At 50.0% G+C, this 26,433-nt stretch overlaps 12 protein-coding genes across 12 annotated transcripts; 6 read left to right on the top strand and 6 right to left on the bottom strand.

Moving 5' to 3' along the window:
• Positions 1-983: 983 nt before the first annotated feature.
• Positions 984-1,567, top strand: LTR84_000424 (uncharacterized protein; the record flags this gene model as incomplete). Its single annotated transcript, XM_064844055.1, has 2 exons — positions 984-1,349; positions 1,415-1,567. 2 exons carry the CDS (start codon positions 984-986, stop codon positions 1,565-1,567), a joined length of 519 nt encoding a protein of 172 aa, XP_064711915.1.
• Positions 1,568-2,959: 1,392 nt separating this feature from the next.
• LTR84_000423 (uncharacterized protein) lies at positions 2,960-3,370 on the top strand (the record flags this gene model as incomplete). Its single annotated transcript, XM_064844054.1, has 2 exons — positions 2,960-2,964; positions 3,058-3,370. 2 exons carry the CDS (start codon positions 2,960-2,962, stop codon positions 3,368-3,370), a joined length of 318 nt encoding a protein of 105 aa, XP_064711914.1.
• A 211-nt stretch (positions 3,371-3,581) lies between these two features.
• LTR84_000422 (uncharacterized protein) lies at positions 3,582-6,322 on the bottom strand (the record flags this gene model as incomplete). Its single annotated transcript, XM_064844053.1, has 6 exons — positions 3,582-4,479; positions 4,540-4,664; positions 4,989-5,836; positions 5,904-6,038; positions 6,114-6,214; positions 6,273-6,322. 6 exons carry the CDS (start codon positions 6,320-6,322, stop codon positions 3,582-3,584), a joined length of 2,157 nt encoding a protein of 718 aa, XP_064711913.1.
• A 950-nt stretch (positions 6,323-7,272) lies between these two features.
• On the bottom strand, positions 7,273-8,677 carry LTR84_000421 (uncharacterized protein; the record flags this gene model as incomplete). Its single annotated transcript, XM_064844052.1, has 3 exons — positions 7,273-7,651; positions 7,752-8,121; positions 8,194-8,677. 3 exons carry the CDS (start codon positions 8,675-8,677, stop codon positions 7,273-7,275), a joined length of 1,233 nt encoding a protein of 410 aa, XP_064711912.1.
• An 862-nt stretch (positions 8,678-9,539) lies between these two features.
• Positions 9,540-11,264, bottom strand: LTR84_000420 (uncharacterized protein; the record flags this gene model as incomplete). The annotated part of the gene is made up of 4 exons (XM_064844051.1): positions 9,540-9,874; positions 9,945-10,162; positions 10,223-10,755; positions 10,857-11,264. 4 exons carry the CDS (start codon positions 11,262-11,264, stop codon positions 9,540-9,542), a joined length of 1,494 nt encoding a protein of 497 aa, XP_064711911.1.
• Positions 11,265-11,725: 461 nt separating this feature from the next.
• LTR84_000419 (uncharacterized protein) lies at positions 11,726-12,180 on the top strand (the record flags this gene model as incomplete). The annotated part of the gene is made up of 2 exons (XM_064844050.1): positions 11,726-12,040; positions 12,103-12,180. The coding sequence occupies 2 exons, from the start codon at positions 11,726-11,728 to the stop codon at positions 12,178-12,180; spliced, it is 393 nt and encodes a 130-aa protein (XP_064711910.1).
• Positions 12,181-12,426: 246 nt separating this feature from the next.
• On the bottom strand, positions 12,427-13,410 carry LTR84_000418 (uncharacterized protein; the record flags this gene model as incomplete). Its single annotated transcript, XM_064844049.1, has 1 exon — positions 12,427-13,410. The coding sequence occupies one exon, from the start codon at positions 13,408-13,410 to the stop codon at positions 12,427-12,429; it is 984 nt and encodes a 327-aa protein (XP_064711909.1).
• A 503-nt stretch (positions 13,411-13,913) lies between these two features.
• On the bottom strand, positions 13,914-14,897 carry LTR84_000417 (uncharacterized protein; the record flags this gene model as incomplete). The annotated part of the gene is made up of 2 exons (XM_064844048.1): positions 13,914-14,735; positions 14,805-14,897. The coding sequence occupies 2 exons, from the start codon at positions 14,895-14,897 to the stop codon at positions 13,914-13,916; spliced, it is 915 nt and encodes a 304-aa protein (XP_064711908.1).
• A 686-nt stretch (positions 14,898-15,583) lies between these two features.
• Positions 15,584-17,355, top strand: LTR84_000416 (uncharacterized protein; the record flags this gene model as incomplete). The annotated part of the gene is made up of 2 exons (XM_064844047.1): positions 15,584-15,780; positions 15,855-17,355. The coding sequence occupies 2 exons, from the start codon at positions 15,584-15,586 to the stop codon at positions 17,353-17,355; spliced, it is 1,698 nt and encodes a 565-aa protein (XP_064711907.1).
• A 385-nt stretch (positions 17,356-17,740) lies between these two features.
• LTR84_000415 (uncharacterized protein) lies at positions 17,741-18,916 on the bottom strand (the record flags this gene model as incomplete). The annotated part of the gene is made up of 1 exon (XM_064844046.1): positions 17,741-18,916. The coding sequence occupies one exon, from the start codon at positions 18,914-18,916 to the stop codon at positions 17,741-17,743; it is 1,176 nt and encodes a 391-aa protein (XP_064711906.1).
• An 834-nt stretch (positions 18,917-19,750) lies between these two features.
• On the top strand, positions 19,751-21,805 carry LTR84_000414 (uncharacterized protein; the record flags this gene model as incomplete). The annotated part of the gene is made up of 6 exons (XM_064844045.1): positions 19,751-19,906; positions 19,975-20,028; positions 20,129-21,110; positions 21,162-21,359; positions 21,422-21,685; positions 21,744-21,805. 6 exons carry the CDS (start codon positions 19,751-19,753, stop codon positions 21,803-21,805), a joined length of 1,716 nt encoding a protein of 571 aa, XP_064711905.1.
• A 2,089-nt stretch (positions 21,806-23,894) lies between these two features.
• On the top strand, positions 23,895-25,920 carry LTR84_000413 (uncharacterized protein; the record flags this gene model as incomplete). The annotated part of the gene is made up of 8 exons (XM_064844044.1): positions 23,895-23,904; positions 23,962-24,078; positions 24,133-24,164; positions 24,246-24,628; positions 24,721-24,990; positions 25,050-25,075; positions 25,137-25,543; positions 25,597-25,920. 8 exons carry the CDS (start codon positions 23,895-23,897, stop codon positions 25,918-25,920), a joined length of 1,569 nt encoding a protein of 522 aa, XP_064711904.1.
• Positions 25,921-26,433: the final 513 nt, after the last annotated feature.

Below are 26,433 nucleotides of genomic sequence, written 5' to 3'. Positions count from 1 at the left end.
ACTTTGACTCAAGAGCGTATACACAGGAGAAGCACAAGACACCTACCACTGTCGGTCTGAAGGACGTCCCTTCGATTGATATATAGTTCCACTAATCAGAGATTGAAGGATTGGTACTCGGGAATACCCCCTTTCCCCGGACCCGGGAAAGCACCACAACGACAGGGTTGAACAGTGGCGCTGGGGTGGACTCCGCGAAATCAGCCCGTCGAGTTTCCGGTGGTGGTGGGACATTGTCCTCATCCGTGTATGCTAAGATTTACTGTCGTGTTGGCTCGCCGGAAAGACAATACGAAGACGGCCACTCGCAGCCGCTGGCTACGATAAATATTTCATTGGCGATAGACTGGCCTCTCGGGTACGATGCCCACTAACTAGGCTCCAGGGATGAAGGGTTGAATCGACAAACATCAATTTCAAAGCATCTGGTAAGCCCGTTGGCACCAAATTGTAGTCCGACTTAGATGGTGGGTTTAGACGTGACGAGATGATCAGAAAGTCAGTAGCAATATGGTGGACAGTGCTGTCAACCTGTTTTCACAGAAGGATATCGCCAAAGACGTTTTTTACAAGCAGTTGGGCACCTAATAGCCTCAGGGCTATCATGTACCTTAGGTACCTAGAGTAGCAGCACCGAGGCTACCTAACCATCGCCATGGATGCTCTTGTTAGGTGCCACGGCGGTCACTCTTCTCTGCTTAGGCGACAAGCAATAGGCTTGTCTAGCGCGGCCCCACGGGCTGAGTCCAAAGCCGATCAATGACATCATGGGCGCCGACCCTCAACTGCGTTCCTTCCACCTCGCCTATCTTCCTTCCTCCATACCAACAACGCCGTTGGATGTGAACAGCGTCATAAGTCGAACCTTGGAATCAGTCTCAAAGAGCAAGAAACGCGTCACCTGAAGTACGATTTACGGCTGCAACAAAGAAAAGCACTCTACACCACCACTCCCAACTCCAACCTCTCCTGCCATCGTTAACATGCTACTCCGAACTGCCCTCCGCCCTGCGATATCTCGCCCATTGTCCCAGGGAATACTCTCCAGACCAGTTCTCATCGCCTTCGGACTTTCGATATCCGTGCCGTTCCTGCAACCTCGCGGTGTCGTTCGTCTCGACACCTCCCCATATAGTCCACCATCAGACTCGGCCTCTTTCAGCAGCTCTCCCTACACACATTCACGCGATGCCAAAACACCTCTGACCAGGGATGGAAGGACCTTGAACCCGGCTGCAGTCAAACAAATCAGTCTCGGCGCGATACTGGGTCTGGGTACAGGTGTCCTGGTCAGCGCGTTTTCGACCAGTCTCACTCTGTTAATCGGCCTGGGGATTGTACTTTCACAGGTATGTTGCTGACAAGTCAGCTCAAAGTCCGCTCAACAAGGCAGAGTAAGCTGACTCTTCTCCAGGTTGCTGCTCGGAAAGGATACAATGTGATTCCCGTTGAGCGTGTGCAGCGCTATGTAAAAGGCATCAACCTCCGGAGTGCCATCAACGACAACGTCGCTTTCAAGATCAGCTTTGGACTGATGTTTGCATTATCGGCATTTGGAGAGTTTTGATGACTCCCATGGGACGGTCAGATCCTCCCCAAGCCGAGCAGTCCTTTTCCAGCTTCTCCATGTCCTACGCAGCCAACAAAGGTCATGCTGCAAACTATGTACATATATACAACATCGCCATGTCGGACGATACGCTCAAGAGTAATGATATCTGCCAGATTGGCATGTTTAACCACCCAGCAAGCCACTTGCGACATGCATGTTCTCAGGAATCTTTTACCACAGACCTTTTTTCAGTCGTTTTTTGCACGTCGTGAGCCGCTCATTCCAAGTCGCCTGCCTATCCCTGCCCAATCCGAGACAAGGTACTGTTTGCTCCTGAAGTGAAGTTGCAGATATCCCATTGGAAGGCCGCAGAGCTAGGAGGGAAACAAAGAGAGTCGCCAATCCATGACACAAAACACGGATTGGGGGAATCTTTACTTGAAATGAAAGCCAGATCGTGCACGCCCTGCAAAGCAAACTGGTACTTAAGGGCTCGCTGCCCAGTCGATAAGATAAGTCTAGTACTCCTCACCAGACCATCACAGCTGCCCTCAACCGCTTGCTAGGATATCAAGGGAGAAGAAGGGTATTGGCAATCTACAGAAGGTCGTCCACGCGTCGAGTCAAGTTTCCCATCTTGTCATTCCCGTCCGACCACCAGGGAAGCAGACTGCAAGCTTCCAACCGAGGCCGTTCGAGCAACAAGGGACACTGGACAGGAAGGAAGGCTATTCAGGTGAGTGATTCCATCGTGGTCCCAAGTGTTACGAAGGTCAATAAAATGGTCATGACCTGCAGGCACCAGAGGGCCAGGAAAGCAACTATACCTACGGGGCTGTGCAAGGCGATGTCACGTGACATGGACCCTCCAGGAAAGGAAATAATGGTCACCATGTTGCCATGTCCCCATGGACACATGGACGCATGGACAACTTAGGGGACATTATATATACACAGTCGTTACGCTAGATAGGACTATTCGTAGTCAACTTCGTTAGCAATCTGACCCATACATTTCAGATACAGTCCGACGAATAGTTATTCCCTTTGCTTCTCTGGTGAACCTCTCTAGTGTCCACTACATCAAGGAACCACCTTGGTCAGACACTGGCAACAGTTCGGATCATAATACCAAGGGGGAAGGGGGGGCGGCAGTTCCTCAAAGCGAAATCTTGGCTGATCCTTCTTTTCGTCCTCTGTAGTCCACAGAGAGAAATTTCCTTCAACACCGATCACATTCGGAACAGCCCAGAAGAATGTCAGACCCTTCGAATGTAGTGGTCGAGCCCGCATCGTGCAAGGTTTGCAGTAAATCCCAGGTCGATGTGCCAGCTGGGTGCAATTTGAAAAGATGCGGTCGCTGCAAGAAAGTTTCATACTGCTCCAAAGGTTTGCCCACACACATACATGGGGTTTGCTTGTCTAATATGATGCAATAAAGAATTCCAGGCGACGGACTGGCCACAGCACAAGGCTGGATGCACACGACCGACCACAACAAACAGGTTGATTCATCCCGCACTCAGAGATTTCTTCCGTGAAAGTCCGGACGAGACCAAGGCCTACCAATTGCTTACTGATAGCTTCCGCCTCCGCTGCGACGATAATTTCACGTGGGATCAGCATGAACACGGAATCTATGGCGAGAAGGCCCCAATGCCTGTGTTTGACGACTTTCTCGTTCGTGCTAAACGCGCTGACGTCCTACCAAGTTGGTGGAATGAGGAGAAGGAGCAGAAATGTAAGAAGATGGCAATGGAGGATACATATTTCAACATCAAGTTTGCGACGGAAAAACCAGATGTCACAGAGCAATGAAAGGATAGAATGATGCCAATGAATATGCGAATGGCGGCGGAGAACGTCTATGGTGGCGGGTATGGACTGGGTCAGCAACCAATGCCAGCTGGCTATAGATGTCAGTGTTGAATCAGTCAGCTCGGGTTGATTACCTGTGTTACAGACTTGTTCAAGTTCAATGAGAGAATGAATGCAACAGATAAAACTGGCGTGCCAAACCATTTCCCAATCATGATTGATAAGTGCCGTCCACGTCCACGTTTGCGGGGATGTGGGGCGTGCTTATTTGCTTCTTGATCCACAGAACTTTGAAACTATGCCGTGTGGCCGGCATTTGGCCTTTGTCCATTCGGTGCGAGGAGCGGCGAGAAGCGTCGGTGATGAGACCATAGGCCCAGCAAGCGATGCTCGCTTGGTAGACAAGCATCGCTCGCAGGTCTCTAGTGCACCACATCGGATTGTGCTTGGCAGCTCGATAGACCTGGCCGGCGTGCCACATGGCTTGTCGTGCCTCACGGGTTTGAACCCATTCCTGCAACGCGGGAAACACTCGCCGGGCCTCCTGTTCGCCATCCCGACCTGCAAATGCCTGAAGCCCTTGGAGCGGGACGTATAGTACCATATAGAGGTATTCCAGAACCAGGGTAGGCTCGGCCACTGCCGCTGAACAAAAGCCCTCGGGTACGGTATAGTCCTTACTTTTGAGCAGGTTAAGTGCTTTGACGAGCATCTCACGACGGAGCGGTAGCATAGAACCCGAAGCGTCATGTTCTGTATGGTAGCTGTTCAGATCTACTGCCGTCAGCGTTTCTTGAAGCTGTTTGTACTCCCATACGTTGCCCCAAAGTCCATATAGCACACAGAGGGTAGTTGCGGGTGTACATCCAGGCTTAGGCCATTGTCCATCGCTGAGTATGACTCGAACGGCGTCAGCAAGAGTAAATTGATCGTGAGGAATGTATTGGGACCAGCTCATGTATTGGGCTTTCCATTCCTCTGCGGTCTGTGCCACCCACATTTCGTTTGGCTCTGGGAAAGGGACTCGCATCTCTGAGTACGACATCAAAGGATTGACGTGGTTCGTCATGGATATTTGTGCATCGAACGCAAACGTTCGATAAATCAGTCTGTACTCAGTGATTAGGTTAGGGGTCCCAGCAGAATACTACTTAGTATGCGTGACGAACCTCTTCTTGGTTTCTTGCTCGATCCAACTCTGCCACTTGAGAAAGAGTGCCGATCCCTTGTCCTCTGCTTCAGGATATATTCCTCTGTAATGGTCGGCTCGAAGCCAGCGTGCTCGTCTCAGGATCTAAAATGGTATCATTGTGTTAGCCGTTTGACTTGATCGACCTGCAGCTGTCGATTGGGGTTGCAACCGTAATCAAAGGCTGTAGATTACTTTCGCCAATTTCCATCTGGCGCTTGTTTCCACTCCAAGCTGCAAGTTCTGCTGATATTGCTAGACAGAATGTTAATGGATGCGGATCAACTACTTAGTAAGTACTATAAGGCTAGACTCACCCCAAGTCTGCAACAATTGCAGATCTCGTGACATAGTATTGTCTTTCTTCCACTTTTCACATGTAAGCAAAATTTGCCCTATTCAGTTGCGACGTTGGAAGAATGAGCTTACACAATCGATAATGGCATAGCGCAACACATTTGGTACGACATAACCAAATCGTTGTATTGAGGCTACCGGCGTCAAAGATGCGCCGTGAGCAATGATGGCCAAGAGGAACTCATCTTGCATTTTCTGAGGGTTGAAGGACGGAGCGTGGAACCACGAGAGAGTCTCTGTCCGTTGAGAGGCTAAGAATCGCTGTGTCATGTTGTCTAGCAGGAAATCGGAGGGAAAACTGGAACTAATGCGCACCCACTGGGCCTTGTCACAGTGATTGAGCAGAACTGACAATATGCGGTGCCGGATATCTGGCTTCATGTTACTTGAAGCTGTATTCTGCGGCTGAAGATTCAAGTCTATCGTCCCTACCGAGTGAGGTGGGATGATAAGGTTGGAATGCTCGGAATAATCGCTGTCCATAGCGGTCGGTCCCCAGGTCCAGCCGGAGGCCAGGAATGCTTGTGAGCCCGCCTGCACGGCTGTCTCCTCAAACGTGGAAGCCTTCGGGTTGGAGTTAGAGGCGTTTGCGTGATTTCCTCTGCTCGGAGCAGCGCACACATCGTCAACAGTAGGCAGTGCCCCGAACGAAAAGCTGTCAAAGTCATCGAAGTCCTGCTCCATTCCCTGGTACGCATCCCATACATCCCCAGTAGGATCGTCGAGATCCGTGGGTTTGTAACGTACCGGACTGTTGGCTGAAAAATCGAGAATATCTCTCAGCACTTCACCATAGCTCAAGGTGGCGGCATTGATCTCGGAGTCGAAGTGTAAGGTAGATGACATTGTGGTATCTGGGATGAGCATACGGTCAAGCTCACTTCCACCGTTATTGGTATTGGTAGCGTTACTGAGCATATCTGGGAGCATCAGTTTAATTGAGGTCAAATCGCGTTCTCGTGTTGACACAGTCTGGTCGGTTCTTACCCAATGATGTGGCCCAATTCTCCATATCCTCATCGAGAGGTGACAATCCCGTCTGGTGATGGTTCAGGAGTGTTCGTTGGTGCTGGGAGGTGCCATCGGCTGATGACTGCGGTGCCGGCTGGTCGTACTCACATACTATTCCTCGTTGTAGGCAGCGCGAGCACGGTTTCCCATCACTGCATTTTAGCTTGGACGAAGCACATTTCTTACAGGCTTGAATGACTCTTTGGCTTTGTTGAGGGGGGCAGCGACCACTCGGTGGATTCGAAGACCAGACTGAATGCTGGGCATTGTGGCGCTTGAGCAGGTCACTACAGGTGTGAATTTAGCTTACAGTCTCCGCAATACTGGGACAATGGCATTACTTACGCACGTGCGAATGCCTTGTTGCAAATGATACAACGATAAGGCCGCTCCATTGTGTCTGTTTAGCGTTTAGCGCCTTAGTTGTGCAAGCCCAAGCCAACCCGTGGAGCAGTTCCTGCGTGAATGGAGAGTGGAAAGGAGAAAAGGAGAAGGGATTCGGTGACCATTGTCTCTGGACTTACGAGTGCGGATATGGCGGTTCAGGTGGTCAATTCGCGAAAAGTTCCGGTGACAGTGGCTGCATTGAAAGGCAGAACTCTGAACGATTGCACGGTTGACATCGTGGGAGCTTCTCAAGTTGATCGACATGGTGTGGCTTTGAGAATGATATGCCACGGGGCATAAGATCCTGAGGATAGGGAATTTTGGGAATCTTTCAAGAACAATGTCCCCGGATAAAAAGTGGCAGCAATGAAGTCGAGAAGTAGTAGAATGCGAGAAGTAATGTTTGATAGAAATGGGGAGCACTAGTTGTATTGTGGGGTTAGACTAGCCGAGAAATCTGCCGTGCTGAGACCCCGGCTTTGGGACGTGTGTAGAGTGTGACACAAGGTTTGAAGGAATGGATTGCTTAGGGGTGCCCCCGAGACCTTGGGTGTCGGCAGCCTGCCAAATACATCTAGATACTTTATCTTAAGTAGTTAATGTAGTAGGTTGACTGGACATCCATGCTCCAACACAGAAAAGGAAGAAGATTGGGACATCATGGTTATGGTCAACGAACCCCTTTCGTATCCAGTCATTATTCCTGTGCTATACCTGACCAATGTGTCAAGCCTAGGAAGCAAAATGTTAAAGATTGGCAGAACGAGTTGGTTAAAGAGAGCGTGGTACTGTGATAAACGTGTTTTTACGGCGTTGAGCCCGTCAAGGAGGTAGTCACGGACTAATGTCACATGTCCTTGAAGTAGAAGGAAGAGAGATCTTGTTCATCTTTTTGGCGCCATACAACCCAGTCCGACACATATCTTATACACACTGCGGCCTAGTTAGCCAGTCTAGCTTAGATCTCTTCGCCCGCTTCCAGTTTCGTTATGCACGCCCGAACCCCATCGTAGCTGAAGTTGTATTTCATATTCTTCCAAATATTCTCCGGCGTCTTATTCTGGTGTACATCCCTTGTGATATTCTGAATTTTAGACGCCCTTGTGCGTCGGACGCGGTCAAAGTCCTTGAGCACCTCCGGCACCCTTTCTCGACTCACCTGTTGCTCCGTGAATAAACTGAACGCCTCCCCGTCTTCGATCGCTTGGCTTGCACCTTGGCCCTGATGCGGTGTCATGGCATGGGCAGCGTCGCCAATGATGACCGTCCGGCCCCGGATATAAGTTGGCAAGGGATCCTGGTCACGTAGCTGCCACACCTTAATGTTCCGGGCTTGTCTGTTCGTTCAGTCTGTCAATGAGTAGCTCTATATCATTCGTAGGGGGGAATTTCATAGAAAGGAGAGACTTCACAGTGAAGAGAGGATGAATGACATACTCCAGAAGCGGCCGAAGTTGTGCGTAGTCATTGAAACACCTCAACAAGTCCTCCCTACTACCAGAGCTTGACCAGGACTCCGTGGTATCGAGCTTAATGTGTGAGTCCAGCCCGAGAGCGCCAAAATTCAGGAATTCGAAGTTCCGGCAAGGGTAGCACACAATAGAGCGTTTCGTTGCATCCTGCGCCAGATGGATCTCGATGTCAGCGGGCTTATTTGGATCCATTACTGAAAGGCCTGGAGCCACATCATCGACAACATCGCGAGGCAGGAGGAATCGGAAAGCCGAGGAACCAGATGGGCGAGCAGTGGAGAAGGCGGCTTCACCCACGACGCATTGTCGCACCGAGGATTTGATGCCATCAGCCCCTGATGTTACCGTTAGCGTATTTTCGTCTTGCCAACACAACATGCTTGAAGTGATTGTAGGCAGAAACCAACCAATGACAAGATCAGACTGAATAACTCGGCCATCCACTGTCGTGACGTCGCCACTCTCGACATCGACTTTGGCCACCTCAGCGCCCCAGATTATCTTCGCAGGCTCCCCTGTCAGGCCGAGCTGGTCAGACGGTGCAGTTGCTAATCTAAACAATTCATTCCAGAGATCGGCCCGGTGCTGGACAATCCAGTCGCTGCCGAACAACTTTCGCAGATCTGGCAGTGGGCTTTCCTGGACCACGTTGCCCTTGGTATCGAAGATACGAGAACGGCCTACCACGACCGAACCCGCCCTCTCCCTATCGAAACCATACTTGTCGAGGAACGTGGTGGCATTCGGTCCCAGGTTGATAGCTGCGCCGAGTTCATGTTCGGCCCCGAATTTCTCCAGAATTTTTACATTGTTCTTCTCCCGCAGAACGCGCGCAGCGAAGGTGCCGGCGATGCCAGCGCCAATGATGGTAACATTCAGCGGTGGTGACATGGAAAGATTAGACAGAGATTATAGGCGTGATATCTCTTTCCGAGGAGTGCAGCATAAATGCCTCTCTTACAGTCAATTCTTCAAAGTTCTTTTGATAAGTGGCATGCGCCTGATCAGCTACTAGTATACTTAGTATGGTGGCTCGTCGTCCCCCACGGCCTGTGTTATGCCAATAGCCTTCGTGCACCTGAGCTTTTCGGACTAGGCCTGCATCAGTGTGGAGAACTAGGGAATGATTTTAGCTGCCCGCATTGTCCCCCAATCTACGGGCCCGCACACCCGAATCAGTTAGCTTCGGCCCCAGAGCCGAAGCGTGGAGTGACAGTCAGCTGCTGGAACGATCGAAAGAGGATTCTCACCACCATTGTAATGTGTTTTGGCCTAGGACGGGCAATATTAACATGAGGTATGCGTTATTACAGAAGTACAGCTTTGGCAATCTATCAGCACGACTTTGTAGGCTGTGGATGTCGTTCTTGGCTCGCGAAGCTTATGGAGCATATGTGTTATCGGATCTAACCACAGCTACTTACCAGAGCACCAGACACCAGGCACGCCACTCCTATAGTCCTCTCCGAGCGGTGAGATATCGAGAATACTGTATCTCTATGACTAACTAGTGGAGTTGGAGTTCATCGGACAATCAATGTGATTTACGTTCTAATTGCTATCATTGCGAACGTGGTACATCCGCCATGAGTAGTTTGTATAGAATCTTAATGTGTCATTTTGAGATAGCCTCATCTTTAGTCTCCCCCCCCCTCGTATTCTCTACTAGGCAACCACCCGGTACTTCGATTTCTCCTGAACCCCGATCCACGAGATCCACGCTGTTTGAGTCTGACATGATCGCGAATCGCGCTTAGGAGCGGATGGTGAATTTTCGATAGCCCCAGATACTGGCGTAACCTGCACCGAACAATGATACACTCAGGATTGGCAGAAGATAAACCAGTGCACCAATCACCATGCCCTGTTCGAAAAATCCCCATGCTCCAGGCGGTGGCTGCCCTGTTGGCTTCAACGGCTTCTGAGCGATGCCCATGAGCCAAGCGGATTTCGTTGGACCAGCAAGGATTCTCGACGCAAGATGAGACCTTGGACCTACAGCGAATTGCGGACTCGGGTACTCGAACATGGATGCAGAGTACCTTGTTCGCAAAGATACTGGGTACCCGATGGGTGTTGTGGGACCAACTATAACCCTTTATTAGCATTTTTATCACCAATCTTGCTTTTCTCCTTCAGAAAGCGGGCTAACACTCACCCAGTAATTGGGCAGGAATATGATTGACAATCGTTACTTGGCTGAAGATATGTTGCGCCAAGTACTTCGCCTCACGAGGGCCAGCGAAAACGAACAGCGCGCCGACTGAGAGCTGGCTGCTGCCATTGTCAAGCACGTCGATGAAGTCATCAAGACTGGTTGACCGGATCAATATAACGGTGCGAGATGACACTTTCGTATTCACAAGGGCGCTCGACCTGTTCTTGATTAGTACCAGTATCAAATTGTGCAATCTTTTTTCTTTGTATGAAACACACCTTTCGAGAACCTCCACGACTGTCATCCCGGAATCACTATGGACAACTTTGGCGCGTCCAAGCCTCACCTCATTCTCGAGAAGGGCGATGTCTGAGATGTCACTCTTAGAACTCAGATAACGGGTGGATCTCTGTGAACCAGCAATTTTGTGCTGTCCAAAATACTTCTGGGCGGCTTGAACCACAGCCGTGGCTAGAGCATCAGCTACGAATTCATTGACGAACACCGCATCCACCGCATAACGGCCACGGGCATCAAAAGCCAGCCGGGATGCAACGACCTCTTTTGCGGCAAGCTCAACGTCAGCAGTCCGGTCTACGAGAGCCACGTTCGGTGTTGCTGGCGACGTGAGAACTCTACAGGGCTTGGAGTCATCGGTGGTCCTAAGCTTCCGGGCTTGATCGACCACAACGCACTGAAGTAAAAGAGGAGGGGAGGCTCTGGAAAGGACGACCCCGAACGCATCCTTGTTCATTGACTCAGAGAATATTTGGCGCAACAACACAGATGTCTTGCGCGTAGTATTTTCCATCTATGGGCATCGATAAATCGTCAGCGTAGGTTTGAATGATGTTTTGTGGCCAATGGAATACGTCCTTCCGACCAGCAACCAACGCCAAACGTAAAACTTACCTCGAGGATACAGCAACTTCCCGCTTGAATGGCGGCACACAGCGCACTTAACACACCAAACAGCGCCGAGATCGTATCTGGAATAATATAAACAATACCAATCGCGACCTTGTGCGCCTCGTTGCACTGTCCTTTGGACACCCTGTACTCCTGCTCCAGGTCGGTGGTCAAATCGAGAGCATCGTAGTGGTTGCGCAGGTCGATCAAGGCCGACGCGAATTCAATCTCGGCCTCTTCCTTAGTACATCCATCGTCAAATTGCGTAGCCTCGATGAACACATCTCGATTTTGTATAAGATACTGGTAAAGGTTTTGAAACTGAAGCTGGCGAAAGCGCAAGATTCTCATGCGGCCGTCAATGGCCGCCAACTTCACTCGACCTAGGGTCTCGTCGCAATTTTCACCCATGGTGCTGCTTGTCGTCGAGTAGAAGGCAAGGAAAAACTTTCCAACAGTGCAGAGTTCGAGCTTAGGATGGTAGCCATTTAATCGCGACGCTAGCTGGGCCTACTGGTACCCCGTGCAACCAGGACGATGTGGGGACGTGAGAGGGGCCGATCCGACTGCTACTGCCCGAAGTTCAGATTGAGCACCAGCTCATCTCCTCAGCACCGCCTTAGAGATGTCCGACCTCGCGGCAGAGCATACCGGAGACGTCCCATCACAGCTAGCACAGATTACCATCCCTGAAATGGTCCCAAGAAAGCGGTACTTGAGCCACAGGTGGTGTGCTTCTGGTCCTCCGTAGCAACGCCTTCCTAGACTTGCCTGTCTTCCAAAGTGTAAACCGTTTCTGAATCCGTTCCATCGTCAGAATAAGGCGTAAGGCTATCTCTCCACTCATTGAAACTGACAGGACTGGCTGAACGATGTCTACTACTACTTCCATGAACACGAGCGTCCGAAACGTTCTCCGTGGTGCTGACCCGATCACCACCAGATCCAATCAGCTCGAAAACGAGTTGAGAGGCCCAGTAGATGCGCACGAAGAGAACTTTTTGACGGCAAACAATGGCGTTACAGGGCGGGAGCCCAACACAAACCCCCAAGATTGGCTCACTGATCATCGTCGTGTGCCAGCTCACCGGCCTCCAGTTACGCACCAGGAATGGGTAACTATTGGTGGACCACTACCCATGCGCATCTTCCTTTGGAACATGTTCAGTGGTTGTCAGCTACTTCAGGTATGGTATTGCACATTCATTAGGCTCTTCTTATGTGCTAACCAAAGTTCTGTCTTTAATAGTGGGGCTATACCATCGCCCGAGTTACCGGAATGCACGATCGAGGCTTCGGCATGTACATGGTTGCCAACGAGTGGTGATATGCCTTAATTCTTCCGTGGACGATACAATCATTGATCGGCAGGATGCTGGGTGTTCAAGTTCTGTGGAACAAGGAGCTCCTCTCCCAGGAACTACCAGACTATCCTGGAAAGCGAGGTCCGTTTCATGGTCATTATTGCATCTCAGGAAGGACTGCTTAAAATTGTATTCTATGACTCAATATCTGCTTGCCTCAAAGATAACCATGAGTGACCTGTAATTCACACCCTGACAGGATGGTTGAATCATTGCTTCTTCGACTTAAGAGCCCAATCAAGCCCGCTGAGAAGCACGTATAGTGTTTCTAGCCTAGGTACATCGATGCCATTTCCTTTGGCCACCTGAACCACTTGCCCGACAATAGCTTCCACCTCCATCGTTCGCGTGTGACTCATATCAGACATCATACTAGGTTCCACGCCTGGCCACGAGCGCGCTGCGCTGCGTTGCATCTGACTCTCAACAGCGCTCAATTGAATATGCTCACCGTAACCAATGGCGTTGGCCACGGCCACGACTTCGAGCATCACCCTGCGGACAAAATCCGGCGCTAGAACTGATGACTGTAAAAATTCAAGGTCCCGGCAGCGCGAAAGAGCGCAAATAGGATTCCAGGTCGTGTTGCCAATCAGCTTCTTCCACCTTTCGACCTGAACGTCCGTGTGCACCAATGCATGACCGCCACCAGCTCGAATCAACGCTGCAAAGTCGTCCGTGTGTTGCCGCTCGGCAGCGCTTGCTCGCCCTGCAGGGAATGGACCCAGGTGTAATATCTGAGTCTCCGTATGAGAATAGACGGTTTGACCAATCCGGGATGTGGGTAGGTAAGTAACGCCAGAAATGATGCTATTGTCCGGGAAGGCATCGTGAAAGGAATTCTCAATGCCAATACCGTTCTGAATCAGCACAATGGTGGTGAAGTGAGCCTTGACAAGCGGCCGCAATGATGTTACAGCAGCCACTGCAGACTGAGAAGTTGCCTTGGTCGAGACAACAACGAAGTCGAAGGGCGAGGATGAATTCGCATCGGCTACCTCCTGGATCGAACCCACCACAGTTGGAAATATTTTCTGCTCACCAAAGATGGAAGATTTGATGGTAAATCCATGAGACTTTGCTGCCTCCAGATTGGAGCGACAGAGACAAGTCAGGTTGGCGCCAGCATTGAGCAGAATCATGGCGTAGACTGTGCCAACACTGCCAGTTCCGAAGATTAAAATATTGACCATAGTGACTAGGGATGTTTCACGTGTTTCCTGGGTACCAGGTGTGTGTTTGCTGTGCTTCCAAGGACCGGAGTTGGATCTTGGTCTGATTCTACTTAGCGATCAGAAATGTTGCAGATGCTTCACTATCCGATATCTCGAGTTTCGCCACAGATCTTACACATCAGTAACAGTGCTCAGACAGTTGAACTCTCGAAAGAGAGAACTCTATCAGGTAGAATTCGGGATACCAATTCTGGGTGTAACATGGCAATTGGATAGCTCCGATATACCCACTTGGCATCGGATGTGGTTCAGCCGAACTGTATTGACTTGTCCCACCAACACCCACTGATAATAGGAGTTGATCCGAAAAAAGAATATGGAGAACAACAACAACAAGAACAGTATTATGCGAAAGACCACATGAAAACGAGTTACACTAATGCTAAACAGAGAAATGCTACAATTTAATACTAATATTGGGGTAGAACCAGCGTAAAGACACGTTCAAACGCTTACATTGACTAACCATGCCTTCGGCCAAGACCCAATTGAGAATTGAGACTCACATTGAGTGCGCTAGCAAAAAATCTTAGCCCACGTCTCTCGAGCGCGCGGGTCAGGAGAATGGGTCGGTGGCACTCAAGGGATGAATGGAGAAGGGACCGACGACTCACCAATTCCCAGGCTTCAGCTCCTAGCTTTCCTTGTGAGCGACGATCTTCGGGCTCTCCAATAGCGCCAGCAACGAAACAAACAGACACATAATGCTCGTCTGTACCGTGAGCTTCACGAAAGTAGGGATGTTTCATTAATCGCGCGACACCGCGGCGAAGCTCAGGTCCACCGCCATGCTTGCAGATCACATCTTCTAGTGATTGACGGAACTCGATACTGTCTTTGTCCGGAGGCTTCTCCATGGCGAAGTTGTCCTTGTATTTAAGCATAAATCGCCACTCGGCACGGTACAGGTTGTGCGTACCCCCACCAGACCCCATGATCAGGTACCCCTCGGACCGTAGGGGCCGCAGTGCAGTGCCCATTTGAATGTGGAAGAAAGGGTCAAAGTAGGAATTCTGCGACACAATCGACACAGGGGGTGATTTGTCACCAAACATGCCGATAATGATGGGAAACGTGTCAATCATCCATTCAAACTTGGCATCTTCCTCTGCCTGAATTCCAGCACCTTGCAACATCTGGATGATACGACGACTGGTTTCGAGATCAGGATTGGGCTTCCATCCCGACCAATGTTTGGGGTGCGTATTGGCTAGTGGCATGAACGTCGGGGCCGGGTTCGTGGCCACCTTCACTCCTGGTCCGTCGTTATTCCAATGAGCACCCTGGCGGGGTTAGTATACTGCAATTAGAGCATGCTGCTCGGCAACAACACTGAGAGTCTCTGGACCGACCATAATGATGATTCCCTTAACACCATGATTTAAAGCATCTTGGCCCAGCTTTCTCCAGTAGTCTCTGACGCGGGAGTCTTCCCCAAGGAGCATTGTAGTTCCGTGTGAAAGGAAGTGAACTGGCGCAAGGTCTGTCAAGTTGGCACTGTCAGTGATTACGTCCCATCGCAACAGTCTTTGAGCTCACCAGTCGCCGGGGCACCTTTTGATGCGAGTCGTTCAACTGCCATGCTTGATTGAGATCGTGTAGTGCTTCTCGAAGGCAACAACGAAGACGGTTCAGATTTGAGGATGTAGACACAGCGCTGAGACGAAGACTACTATGCCGTCAACCGACATTGTAGTACCATCAAAAGTTTATCCTGGCGCCGGCGAGATCTGATTTCTAGCCCTGCATCTCCCGATTGCCACTTGCATATATCTGGTGGAGACCGTTCTGTTGTTGCATGCGGGGCCGAGCCAGCTCTCCAAGTTCCCGATACGGCCGATAGGCGATCCACTTTCGGGCGCTTAGCTGTGATGCCACCAACCGTTTGGTGTGGAACCGCGCTCACTAGATCTGCTGTAACTTGATCCTCGGTGGGGAGATGGGAGTATCCTTGGGCGTCATTCTCAGAACGAGATGATCAAGCACATGCTAATCAGGACTGTTGTAAGTCTGAACGCATGAAGTGGACCAATTCCTTCATTTATTCAACGGTTCACGCCCCAAACCACGTTAGTTCCAAAAACTATCTGCATTCAATCACGAATAGAGCGAGCAAGAACGAGACTGAGCAATGCCAAACCAAACCAAGGACAACATTGCCACAATTGATGAGACCGGTCATCCGTACATCTACGAGCAGAATGTGACGGTTAAACTGACCAGCAATACCGGTCTCGTTCGGTTGAACGTCTACCGTCCCAAAGCAATCGAAAAGGTCCCTGTCATCGTCACATATGGCCCGTATGGAAAGGATACAGCGTATAGCGAGTGAGTCACTGCTGCTCCTATAGCAAAGCCTGCCAGAAGCAAACGACGGAACTGACTTACTTTGCTTGAACAAGATTTCTTCACCATTCCTGGAAGGACGTAAACCCTAAGCATCAGTCTGAGCACTCCGCCTTTGAGGTCCCTGACCCGAAATTCTGGACCGCTGAAGGCTATGCGGTCGTAAGAGCCGACGAGGTAGGCGTGGGTCAGTCGCCCGGTATACTAGATACAATGTCAAAGTCAACCACAGACGGATTCTTTGAAGTCATCGAATGGGCTGCTGATCAGCCTTGGTCAAACGGAAAGGTAGGCCTTTTGGGAATCAGTTATTTCGCTGGCAGTCAATGGAGAGTAGCCGCACGGCGCCCAAAAGGTCTGGCTTGTATTATTCCTTACGAAGGTATGGCCGACTACTACCGTGACCGCTGTCGTCATGGCGGTATCTTAACACTTCCATTTCTGGAGTTCTGGATGAATCGACAGGTCAAGTCGAATCAGTACGGCTTACCCGGCCGGTCGAAAAATCAGCGCGGTCCGGACACCATCGAGGGCGATCTCAGTCAGGAGGAGCTCCTTGCGAATCGGCGTGACCAGGATGTCGAAAACCTTGATAGTTTCTTCCGAGATGACGAATACTACGCTTCGCGAGACTATAATCTGGAAGATATCGAAGTGCCTCTTCTATCTGTGGGCAACTTGGGTAACATAGTAGTCCACCTTCGTGGCAATATCGCTGGCTATGTCCATGCAGGGTCACGCTACAAGTTTCTGCGTCTAGGGACTGGTCGTCACGATTTGCCTTTCTACGCAGACACGGAAGTTGAATTGCAGAAAAGTTTCCTGTCTGCGTTTTGCAAGGGAGATGATTATGCTGGCTGGACCGAAGGGAAGCAGCCCAAAGTCTCTATTGCCATACGCAAGGGTTCCGTTAAATACGATAGCCTCGAAGCTGCGGCAGGCAAGGTTTATTCTTATCGACCAGAGTCAGAGTGGCCTCTCGCCAGGACACTCTATACGAAATACTTCTTGAGCCCTGATCTTTCTCTCGGCTTTGGGCAACGCACATCAGACCTACACGAAAGACTATCATATCCACCATTGACCACAGTTGATAATCCCTTCTTCCACCGATTCACGACTGCGGCTTTCCAACAGGAGACCGAGATCACTGGCCATATTGTCACACATGTCAATGTCTCTGTAACACCGAAGCTGGGAGGCCCCGTGCCTAAGGACATTGACATTTTCCTCACGCTTCGTCACTGGGATTGTCAGAACAACGAGAAGTTCTACACGGGCACTATCGGAGATCCAGTTCCAGTCAGCAAAGGATGGCAACGCGTTAGTCTGCGCAAGGTTAACGCGGATCACCCCCACCACCGCGATCACTGGCCCCATCGTGACTATTTCTCAACAGATGTTCTACCGGTCATCCCTGGTGAAGTCTACGCAATTGACATCGAGATCTGGCCGACAAGTTTCGTGGTTCTGCCAGGAGAGAAGATTTCTCTGGAAATTAGTGGTGGTGATACGCAGGGAGTGGGTATCTTCAGGCATGAAGCGCCGGAAAGGTAAGTTGAATGGCTCAATGAACTTCCCATATCTTCCAGACAACCCTCTTCTTCGTTTTCTGTAGCGTTGCTGGTCCTAACCATAAATTCCTTTACAGGAACGAGAACAGATTCGGAGGTGTGAACCACCTGCATTTTGGGCCTCATCACACCAATTATATCACACTTCCTATCATCCCGGGGAAGCAATGAGGATTGTAAAGCAGAACAATTTCAGGCATAGGGAGTTTTAAACAGGAAGATAGATAAACATTCAATCGTAAAACTTCCGTGGCAGCAATCTTGTATCTTGGCTTCCACAGATATACAGTGCTTAGAAGAATTGTCCTCAATGCCAGCGAGGCGTCCGCTCTCGCGTCTCCAACTTCCCCAGCTACCTATACTAAGCTTTACTGATCAACCACGAATCCGTCGAAGTGTGGTCTCATACTAATAGGCTGGAAAAACGGTGGTCGAATTGATACTGCATCTTTAACGACATTAATGCCAATACCAGGACCATTGGGGATATCGACGAAACCATTGTGTACCTCAGGGACAAAATCCACAATATCACTACCCAGATGTTTTGTCGAGGACTTGAAAATGCCTTGCTCAAAACCCGTTGCATACTCTTGGATGGCAAAGTTAGGGACGCTCGCAGCGATCTGTAGGCAGGCAGCGAGCCCGATGGGTGAGAGAGGATTATGCGGTACAATCTGAACGTTATGCGCCTCAGCCATCGCCGCCACCTTTTTAGCGCCAGTAATACCGCCGCAAACGGCGACGTCCACGCGGACGTACTCTAAAGCATCCCTCGCCAACAAAGCCTGAAACTCGTAAATAGTACAGAACCGTTCACCAGTTGCAATGGGGACGGCGATACGATCAGCTACTCGAGCCATAGCGTCAGCACTCTCTGGACGAATCGGGTCTTCGACAAACATAGGGTTATCATCCTTAATCATGTTTGTAAAGGTAACGGCTTCGGCAGGAGTTAGGCGGCGGTGTAGCTCGATAAGAAGGTCTACCTTCTGACCAACAACGGCGCGCATTTTGTGTACATTATCGGCGGCATCTTGCATTTTCTGTACGTGGGTTTTGAAGTAAACCTGATCATTCCCCTCGTCGAGAAATGGGTTGATGTGGCCGAAGGCGGTATAACCAAGAGCCATCTTTCGCTTGCACTCCTCCAGGACCTTTTCGATAGACTTTTCATAAATATGACCGTATATACGGGCCTTAGTGCGACAGGCGCCTCCGAGCAGCTCGTATACCGGGACACCAAGTACCTTGCCCTTGATATCCCACAGCGCAATGTCGATACCTGAGATCGCGGCATTAATAGCCAGGCCTTGAAAGTAGCTGAAGCGGTGCATGACGTTCCAGTGGTGTTCGATGCTAAATGCAGTTTTACCATTAAGGTATTCTGCGAAACGAGTGACTGCAGTGGCAGCAGCTTCGATGTGGCCCCATACACCGCCTTCACCCCATCCTACGACCCCGTCGTCGGTCTCAATGCGAACAAACAAGAACTGACCGACATGAAGGGGCACCACAGACTTGATTGTTGGTGACACCGGCATCTTCATCTACAAAGTCAGGAAGCCTAAGATTTATTCGGCGCAAGAAGAAAGATAGATTGGTCGTAGAGGAAGTCCTGTGTGAGTTGCTGCTGGCTCAGGCGGGCTAGCTTAAAATGCAACTAGTGTGTTGAACTCCCAATTCCTGCCCACTCACTTTAGGATACCTCGTTTTGATCGGTCCCGAACCTGTTTATAGAGGTTAAGTGTTTGCTGTCAAAGTTGAAACAGCGGACCGCAGTGAACGTGACACCAAGAGCCGATGCTTAGTATGACTCCGAACAATGACACCCGGAGAGGTGGAGCAGTAGGCAGTTCTGTCGGATCGGGTGCGGGCAACCGTTGATAGGGTCGTTTGCCTCCAACAACGCCCCGAAGCTGGGGCAATGCAATGGCGTGTCATGCAGTGCAGATCTAGTCTACTGGCAGGGACTTGAAGTGCATCCTTTGACTAAGAATTCAGTTGCGCGATGCCGCAAGGAAAAGACGTCTCCCGGTGGTTGACGAAACTCATCAGCACCTTGTCTCACAAGGTACTAGTATTACTTGATGCCAAGATATCCTATGGGCTCTTAGGTAGCGAGTTTGGAGCAGAAGAGTGACATGGCTGGAAGTTTCTCGCCTCAGGCTCAGGTACTGTCGCTGTCGAATAGCCTGTTCGAACTCTAGTCTCCATCCCCCGCTGGGGCCCCAGATGTGGAGCCGGTTGGATGGCTTGCCTGCACGATCCACGGATGGGAAGATATACAAAATGCATCTCCCTGACTCAGAGTACACCCAAATCTTTGTCACCTTTTAAATCACGTTCACAACCTCGAAATTGCGTACAACGCGAATATGACACAAACGTCGACCAAAACCATAGACGATGTGGGGGCCGCCCATATCTCGACCACGGGCGAGTCGGCTCCGCCATCAGACCTCGAGAGGATCGACACCGTCGATATCGAGAATTATCATGGCCTCAGTGCCAAAATTATTGTCGTGTATCTAGTGAGTCATCGACGTGACACCCCCTCCTAACCCACGCACGACTGGAATCATGCTAATCACCTCTCGAGTCGATTTGCTTGATTGGCCTTAGCCAATTGATGACACTGGTCGGCGCTGGTGCGGTATGTTGCCATTGTTCCTAAATTGTTCTTGCTGTTCTATCTGCTGCTTTGCTTGAGAAGCCTGAATTATGCCAAATACTAAGATGATCGTGTGTGTCAGTTTGCAAGAGATGTCGCGGGCCCTCTCAACGGCATTTCTGACTCGGTGTGGTTCGCCCAAACGATCGCTATCGTCACTGTGGCCCTCGGTCCACCGATTTCACAGGCAGCGGACTTGTGGGGACGGAAGTGGTTCCTAGTAGTGCTGACGGCGTGCGGCTTTGTTGGCAGTATGATCGTTGCCCGTGCATCATCGATGAAAATGGCGATTGCCGGCCATGCCATCACTGGCGTGGCCTTCAGCGTACAGCCCTTGCTCTACGCCGTTACGTCGGAGATTCTGCCTCGTCGGTACCGGCCAGCTGCTCAGGGTGGCTTGAACGCCGCCTTGGGTATGGGTGGCATTCTCGCCTTGACTGCAGGTTCAGCTATGGTCAAAGACTATGGCTTCAGGAGTTTCTACTACCTGATCGCAAGCTTGTTGGCCGTTTCATCAATCACGTGCGCTCTGCTTTACAACCCACCCCAGAGACCTCTACAGAAGTCTCTCGTCACGTCGCATAAGCTCCAGCGCCTAGACTGGGTCACCTACTTTATGCTCATCGTCGGCGTTGTGCTCTTTGTTATGGCGTTGTCTTGGGCAGAGAATCCGTACTCCTGGAAATCAGCACAGGTACTTGCGCCGCTGCTTATCGGAAGTACCTTCATTGTCGCACTCCTCATTCACCAAATAGTGATCAAGAAGGACGGCCTGTTCCACCACGATCTTTTCGGTCGCAATGCTTTCCGGAGTAACCGAAACTTCAGTCTCGCTCTGCTCGTCATTTTCATTGATGGCATGGCCTTCTTTGCAGCGACCAACTACTATCCCTTCGAGATGTCGATTTTGTTTGATAGCGACCCAGTCAAGATAGGCCTGCGCTTCTCGCTAGTTTTCTTCGCAGCCATCGCGGCGTCATTGCTCGTCGCCATCTACTCCTCAATCACTAAGGATGTACGTTTGCCAGTCATTTCGTCTTTTGCCGCCTTCGTGGCTTTCTTCGGTATGTTTCCCTATGCTCTTGAATAAGAGTTCAAAGTCTAAACCAATCCAGGCTGTATGTCTAGTCTTACCACCGGTAGTTCCACAGCGGCGTGGATCTATCCTGTGATCCTCGGACTGGGTCTGGGAATGAGCTTGACCTGTCTGGTGACACTGGCCCAGCTCAGTACGCCTCCTCATCTGATCGCTGTCGCAAGTGGTTTGATCATTTCTATTCGATCGCTGGGTGCCTCTGTGGGATTAGCCATCTGTAAGCACGATTTCTGAAACCTTGCACCCATATCTTCTCAATGCAACTCACTTTGTCCATAGATACATCGATCTTCAATACCAAGATCGCTGAAAACTTGGGCAAGGACATTGCAGCTGCAGTGATTCCTCTAGGTCTAGCACCCGAGTCACTACAACAGTTCATTGTAGCACTGGTCTCACACAACAACCAGGCCCTTATTGCAGTTCAGGGTGCCACTCCACAAATTATTGGCGCCGGAGTTCACGCTCTCCAGAATAGCTATCTTCGGGCTTTCAGGGATGTCTGGATCGCTGCTGCTGTTTTCTCTGCTGTTGCCACTATTGGTGAGTTCGGTCTTGTACCGACATCTACATACTTAATACTAACTTAATACTGTTCTAGTCGCTTGTCTCTTCGTTAGGCCAAGCACCATTACCATGCACGTTGATGCTCCATTAGAATAAGAGGACAACTGAAGAAACACCTAATAGTCCGTCTGAGAGGATAAAATGTTCCTATAGTACTAGGAAGACTCATTATAGGTATGATTACTCTAGATTATAGTTTTCTACTCGAAAGTAAGAGTACCTCTGTCCCTCAATATCCCATAGTATAAAGCAATTCTAGTCTATCCAAAGACCCACCTATAATGGGGATCCACGAACGAGGATATGACATACTTGATATACATGGTTATGGCTTGTTATGGGGTGCACATTCGCAAGTATTATATCTGAAGACCCTCAATTTTGATCGAGTTTTCACAGAGCTCTCTTTGTAATTTCGATTTGGGTCTTCCTTCTTGGGGAGGGTTTGGACACCACCATGGTATAATTGCTCTGCTGCATCTTCAGCAAAAGCAGGGATATAGTGAAGGAAACGAAGTACTTCTACACAGGAGTCTCCGCCAGCAATGATTAGAAAGTAGAATTTCATTCTCCAATTTCCTGCGCCCCCGACTGACTGATGACATCTTAGCTGAGATCGATGATCCTTCACACAGGCAGTCCTTCAAGTTGGCTACAGAATGGTACCAATCTTGGAGAAGAAGGAACTGACCTTAGCACAAGCAGCTGCGTGCTTTTAGTCTGCACGTCACGATTCGGTGCGTCTGGGATGCATATCTTTATAGAGATGCTTGCCTTCACTCCTGATCTGCATCCTCGTCCTTACAACATCAACAATGCGACGACAACCGCAATTCTCAACCCTCCACGAGCGGTGGCGTGGCACCGAGAAAAGTGAGTCTCGGTCTGGGGATTGTTTCAAACATGTTCACCCTTCTGGCGAGTTTCTGAACAGAAGCAATACTGTCTGGAAGAGACTAAGGGCATCTCAATGGCGCCTCCATTCCCGAGAAGGGCGTGTTGTTGGGGTGGAGTAATACCCATATTGACGTTTGTGTCCGTCCTACGGCTATGAAACATCCTTTGCTCCTCGGAGATCCGAGCCGCAGACATCTTGTACTCTCAACGCGTAAGAAAGTACCTAAGGTAAGTTAAGCGTCTATAGTGCTGTGAATGTGTCGAAGGCTTGGCAGTAGGCAATGCACTTGAGGAACTGTCGAATTGTCTCTGTTTTCTCTACTCATGGAGGCTGTTCTTCTCCCTATATAAATTATGCGTAGAGACGATCTAGAATGGCCTTATCCACATCCCTGAGACCCTTCTCGAGCTGTAATAACGTATGGTTGGTAACCCTGTCCCGCTGAGGTTTTGGTCCTTGTCGAGCTGACAACTGCACTAGTGGCAGATTGAATACGGTGGATCATTATGGTGGAGGGTAAAGGTCTTGCCAGCAACAGAATGTTTACCCATCCAAGTGGTCGGTACCTTTTGCAACCTCCACACATGTAAGCTATTTTAAAGTTTTTCGCTAACTATCTTGAGATTAGTCTTACCCCGCACCCCAACTGCTTAGCCCAACGTTCAGAATCGCTTCCTTGTAGCAGTCAAAAACACGAGGTGGTTCCCTCAACTCGGGCCATGCGTAAACGAAAGTCGCTAAACAGTCCTCAACCGAGGTCATTGAAGGCAGGACACTGTCCTAACGACTCGACCAGCGCCACCCGCAACAAGGCCATTTCATCGAATTGGGGCATCATCTACTTTGGCCTAGATCTGAGATATTGAGAATATGTATGAGACTGACCTAACCAGGGGTCTGGAACAGGATCTCTCGCTTTCCTAAGTCCCACCCGATCGCTCGACACTCTGATAGGGCCCCAACGGCAATTTAGCTTCCCCAAGTCCCTTCAGATGTGGTCATGAAAGCCGCCATATCCCCTGGTTGACTCTTGAGGAGTCATGGACGAAATACTTCCGATAGCCGCGGTACGTCTCGGTTGTTGCACAACCCCCGCGATACAGCATCAGCTCTGTCCCCTAGGTTGTCTCCATCTTCGAAATCATACTACATGTACTTAGTACAGTCACTTTAAATCGAGATCTCGAACTCCTCAGAGGTTGGAGTTCTATCTCTATCAAGTTTTGCGATAGAGTGACCACAATCCTACCCTGCATTTCCTTATCCTTGAATACGATCTGAGCAACCATGGCGTTCGGTACGGAGAGACATTGGAATGCATGGAACTTTTTTATCTGCTGGATGGTCTCGCTAGGCCAGATTGCCTTCGGCTACCCAGCTTCCATCATTGGCGTCACGCTGGCACAGCCCAGTTTCCTCGTATACATGGGCTTGTTGGATATTACACAGGATCCGCCAGCTTTGGCCGCAGGTAACCACATATCATAATCAGCAGGCATGAAATGTAGACTGATGATCTGGGTAGGCGCCGACGTTAAGATTGGTGCCATGTCAGGAGTAAGTCCCGATGCCAACCAACTCAGCTTGCATTTTAGGAGAACAGGTATCTGAACTATTGACTGACTTCCCTAACTACAGGTGTTCCAGGCTGGCGCTGCAATTAATGTTTTCATTGCTAGCTGGGTAGCCGACAAATGGGGTCGCAAAGCCGCCCTCTATGAGTGCGGGCTCTTGTCACTCTTTGGCGGTGCCCTACTTTGCGGTGCAAGGAACGCGCCCATGTTCATCGTCGCTCGACTCTTTGCTGGTGGTGGAAGCTGGGGCTATCTCGCAGTAACGCCATTCTACTCTGCAGAACTAGCACCCCCTGGCCTTCGGGGTCTTATGGTTGGAATGAATGGTGTCAATATCGCTTTGGGGTACGGCTTGGCATCCTATATGGGTCTTGCCTTTTACTTCGTCGACGCCCCTGACGCACAGTGGCGAGCTCCACTTGGAATCGCCTTGATCTGGCCTGTAATGCAAGTACACCCTCAGAACAGCATCCATTCCAACAATTCGATCAGCCATCAGATATACTCCATATAGGTCACAGAAACTGATACTTGAACAGGATGTGCTTGGTGTGTCTCGTTATCCCAGAGTCCCCAAGATTTCTCCTCATGAAAGGTCGTATCGAGGAGGCGAGAGAGGTAGTTTTCAAGCTCCACGCGAGGAAGGATGACCCGGACAATGCATTTGCTCGCAGTGAGTTTTATCAGATGACCAAGCAGGCGGAGATTGATCGAGAACTGGAACCGGGTTGGATGGAGATGTTCCGTCGCCCCAGCTACCGAAAGAGATCTTTCATTGCTATGGGATTCGCTTTCATTGGACAGTCCACGTAAGCATCTTCAGACCTCTGTGCACGAAAGGAAACCTTTGGTACTAATCTAGTGACAGGGGAGTTCTTGTACTGAACAATTATGGTGGGTTCCCCCTTCGACTTTTGCTTCCATTCATGTATGCATCAACTAATTAATACACAAGGCCCGACAATATATGCCTCTCTAGGCTTTGACACTCTATACCAATTGATCTTCCAGTGTGGCTGGATCACCGTTGGTATCATCGGCAATATCATCGGGGCTTTGATCATGGATTGGACTGGCCGAAAGCCTTTGATGGTGGCTGGTGTTGCAGGATGCTGCATATCACTCATCCTAGAAGCAGCAATGGTCAGCTCGTTCGCAGAAGAAGGCACCAACAAAGCCGGCCTCCGGATGGGAGTGGCTGCGGCGTATCTCTTTTTACTGATCTACAGCATTGGTGTCGACGTCGCAGGAGTGGTCTTCTACTCCGAGCTGTTCCCGAATCATATAAGAGCCAAAGGACTGGCACTTAGTATTGCAGTAATTGCTCTTACGGATCTGGTTTATTTGCAAGTATCGGCAACCGTGAGTAAAGGGCTCTCTGAGACTTCTCAACCACTGACTGACTCGACCTACAGGCATTTGCCAGTATCGGCTGGAAATTCTACCTTGTCTTCATCATCATATCCGGGCTCGGTGCTATCATTGCCTGGTTCGTTCTTCCCGAGACGAAAAATATCCCCCTTGAAGAGATGGCCAAACTGTTCGGTGAAGACGTCGCAGTTTACGCCCAGGATCTCCACTTCGACAGCAACACGCACGAGCTTGTTGTCGATGAACATGGGAATAGCCAGATACATAAGATTGCAACCGAGGTTTATGAGCCGCATCACGCGACGAAGGATGTTGAAAAGGCCTCAGCTACACATGAACATACCACTAACCAAGTTGCCAAGGTCTGAATGAATGCATGGTGACAGTGGCCGCACTGAGATTGTTCGGTGGGGTGACCACTCTCGTCTTGGATACCAAGGACGGGGCGAAGGTATCATTGGCCATATCACAAAGACATGTATATAATTAAGCGAGAGGCGCAGTAGTGGCTATTGTGTCCATGAGAACAGATACATTGCGACTTTAAAGTGGCAAGGGGGTTATATAGTTTGCCCCTTTGGCTCAGTGGCCTGTAAACAAAACATATTCAAGAATTCCTGAGCAATATTTTACAAGCGGTATCGGTGCTAAGTTAATCCTCAGACTGTGATCGGTTAAGCCAAAAGTGTCCATGGCAGTACTTACTTTCCTCCCAAACATGTGCCGAATGAGAACTCCGCCTTTGCAGCATCCTAGTAGCGGCCACCCTGCTGACCTCTCCGTTGAAAAGTCCCCGTCTCCCTGCTCCTTCTGGTCACGGTCACGGGGATGGGACAGGGTATTTGTTTCATTTCATACCACCAGACGATCGAAGTCCGTAC

The sequence above is a fragment of the Exophiala bonariae genome, assembly GCF_035927105.1.
Source record: "Exophiala bonariae strain CCFEE 5792 chromosome Unknown scaffold_1, whole genome shotgun sequence".
Taxonomy (NCBI): Eukaryota; Fungi; Ascomycota; class Eurotiomycetes; order Chaetothyriales; family Herpotrichiellaceae; genus Exophiala; species Exophiala bonariae.
This window is presented reverse-complemented; position numbering and strand designations above follow the sequence as displayed.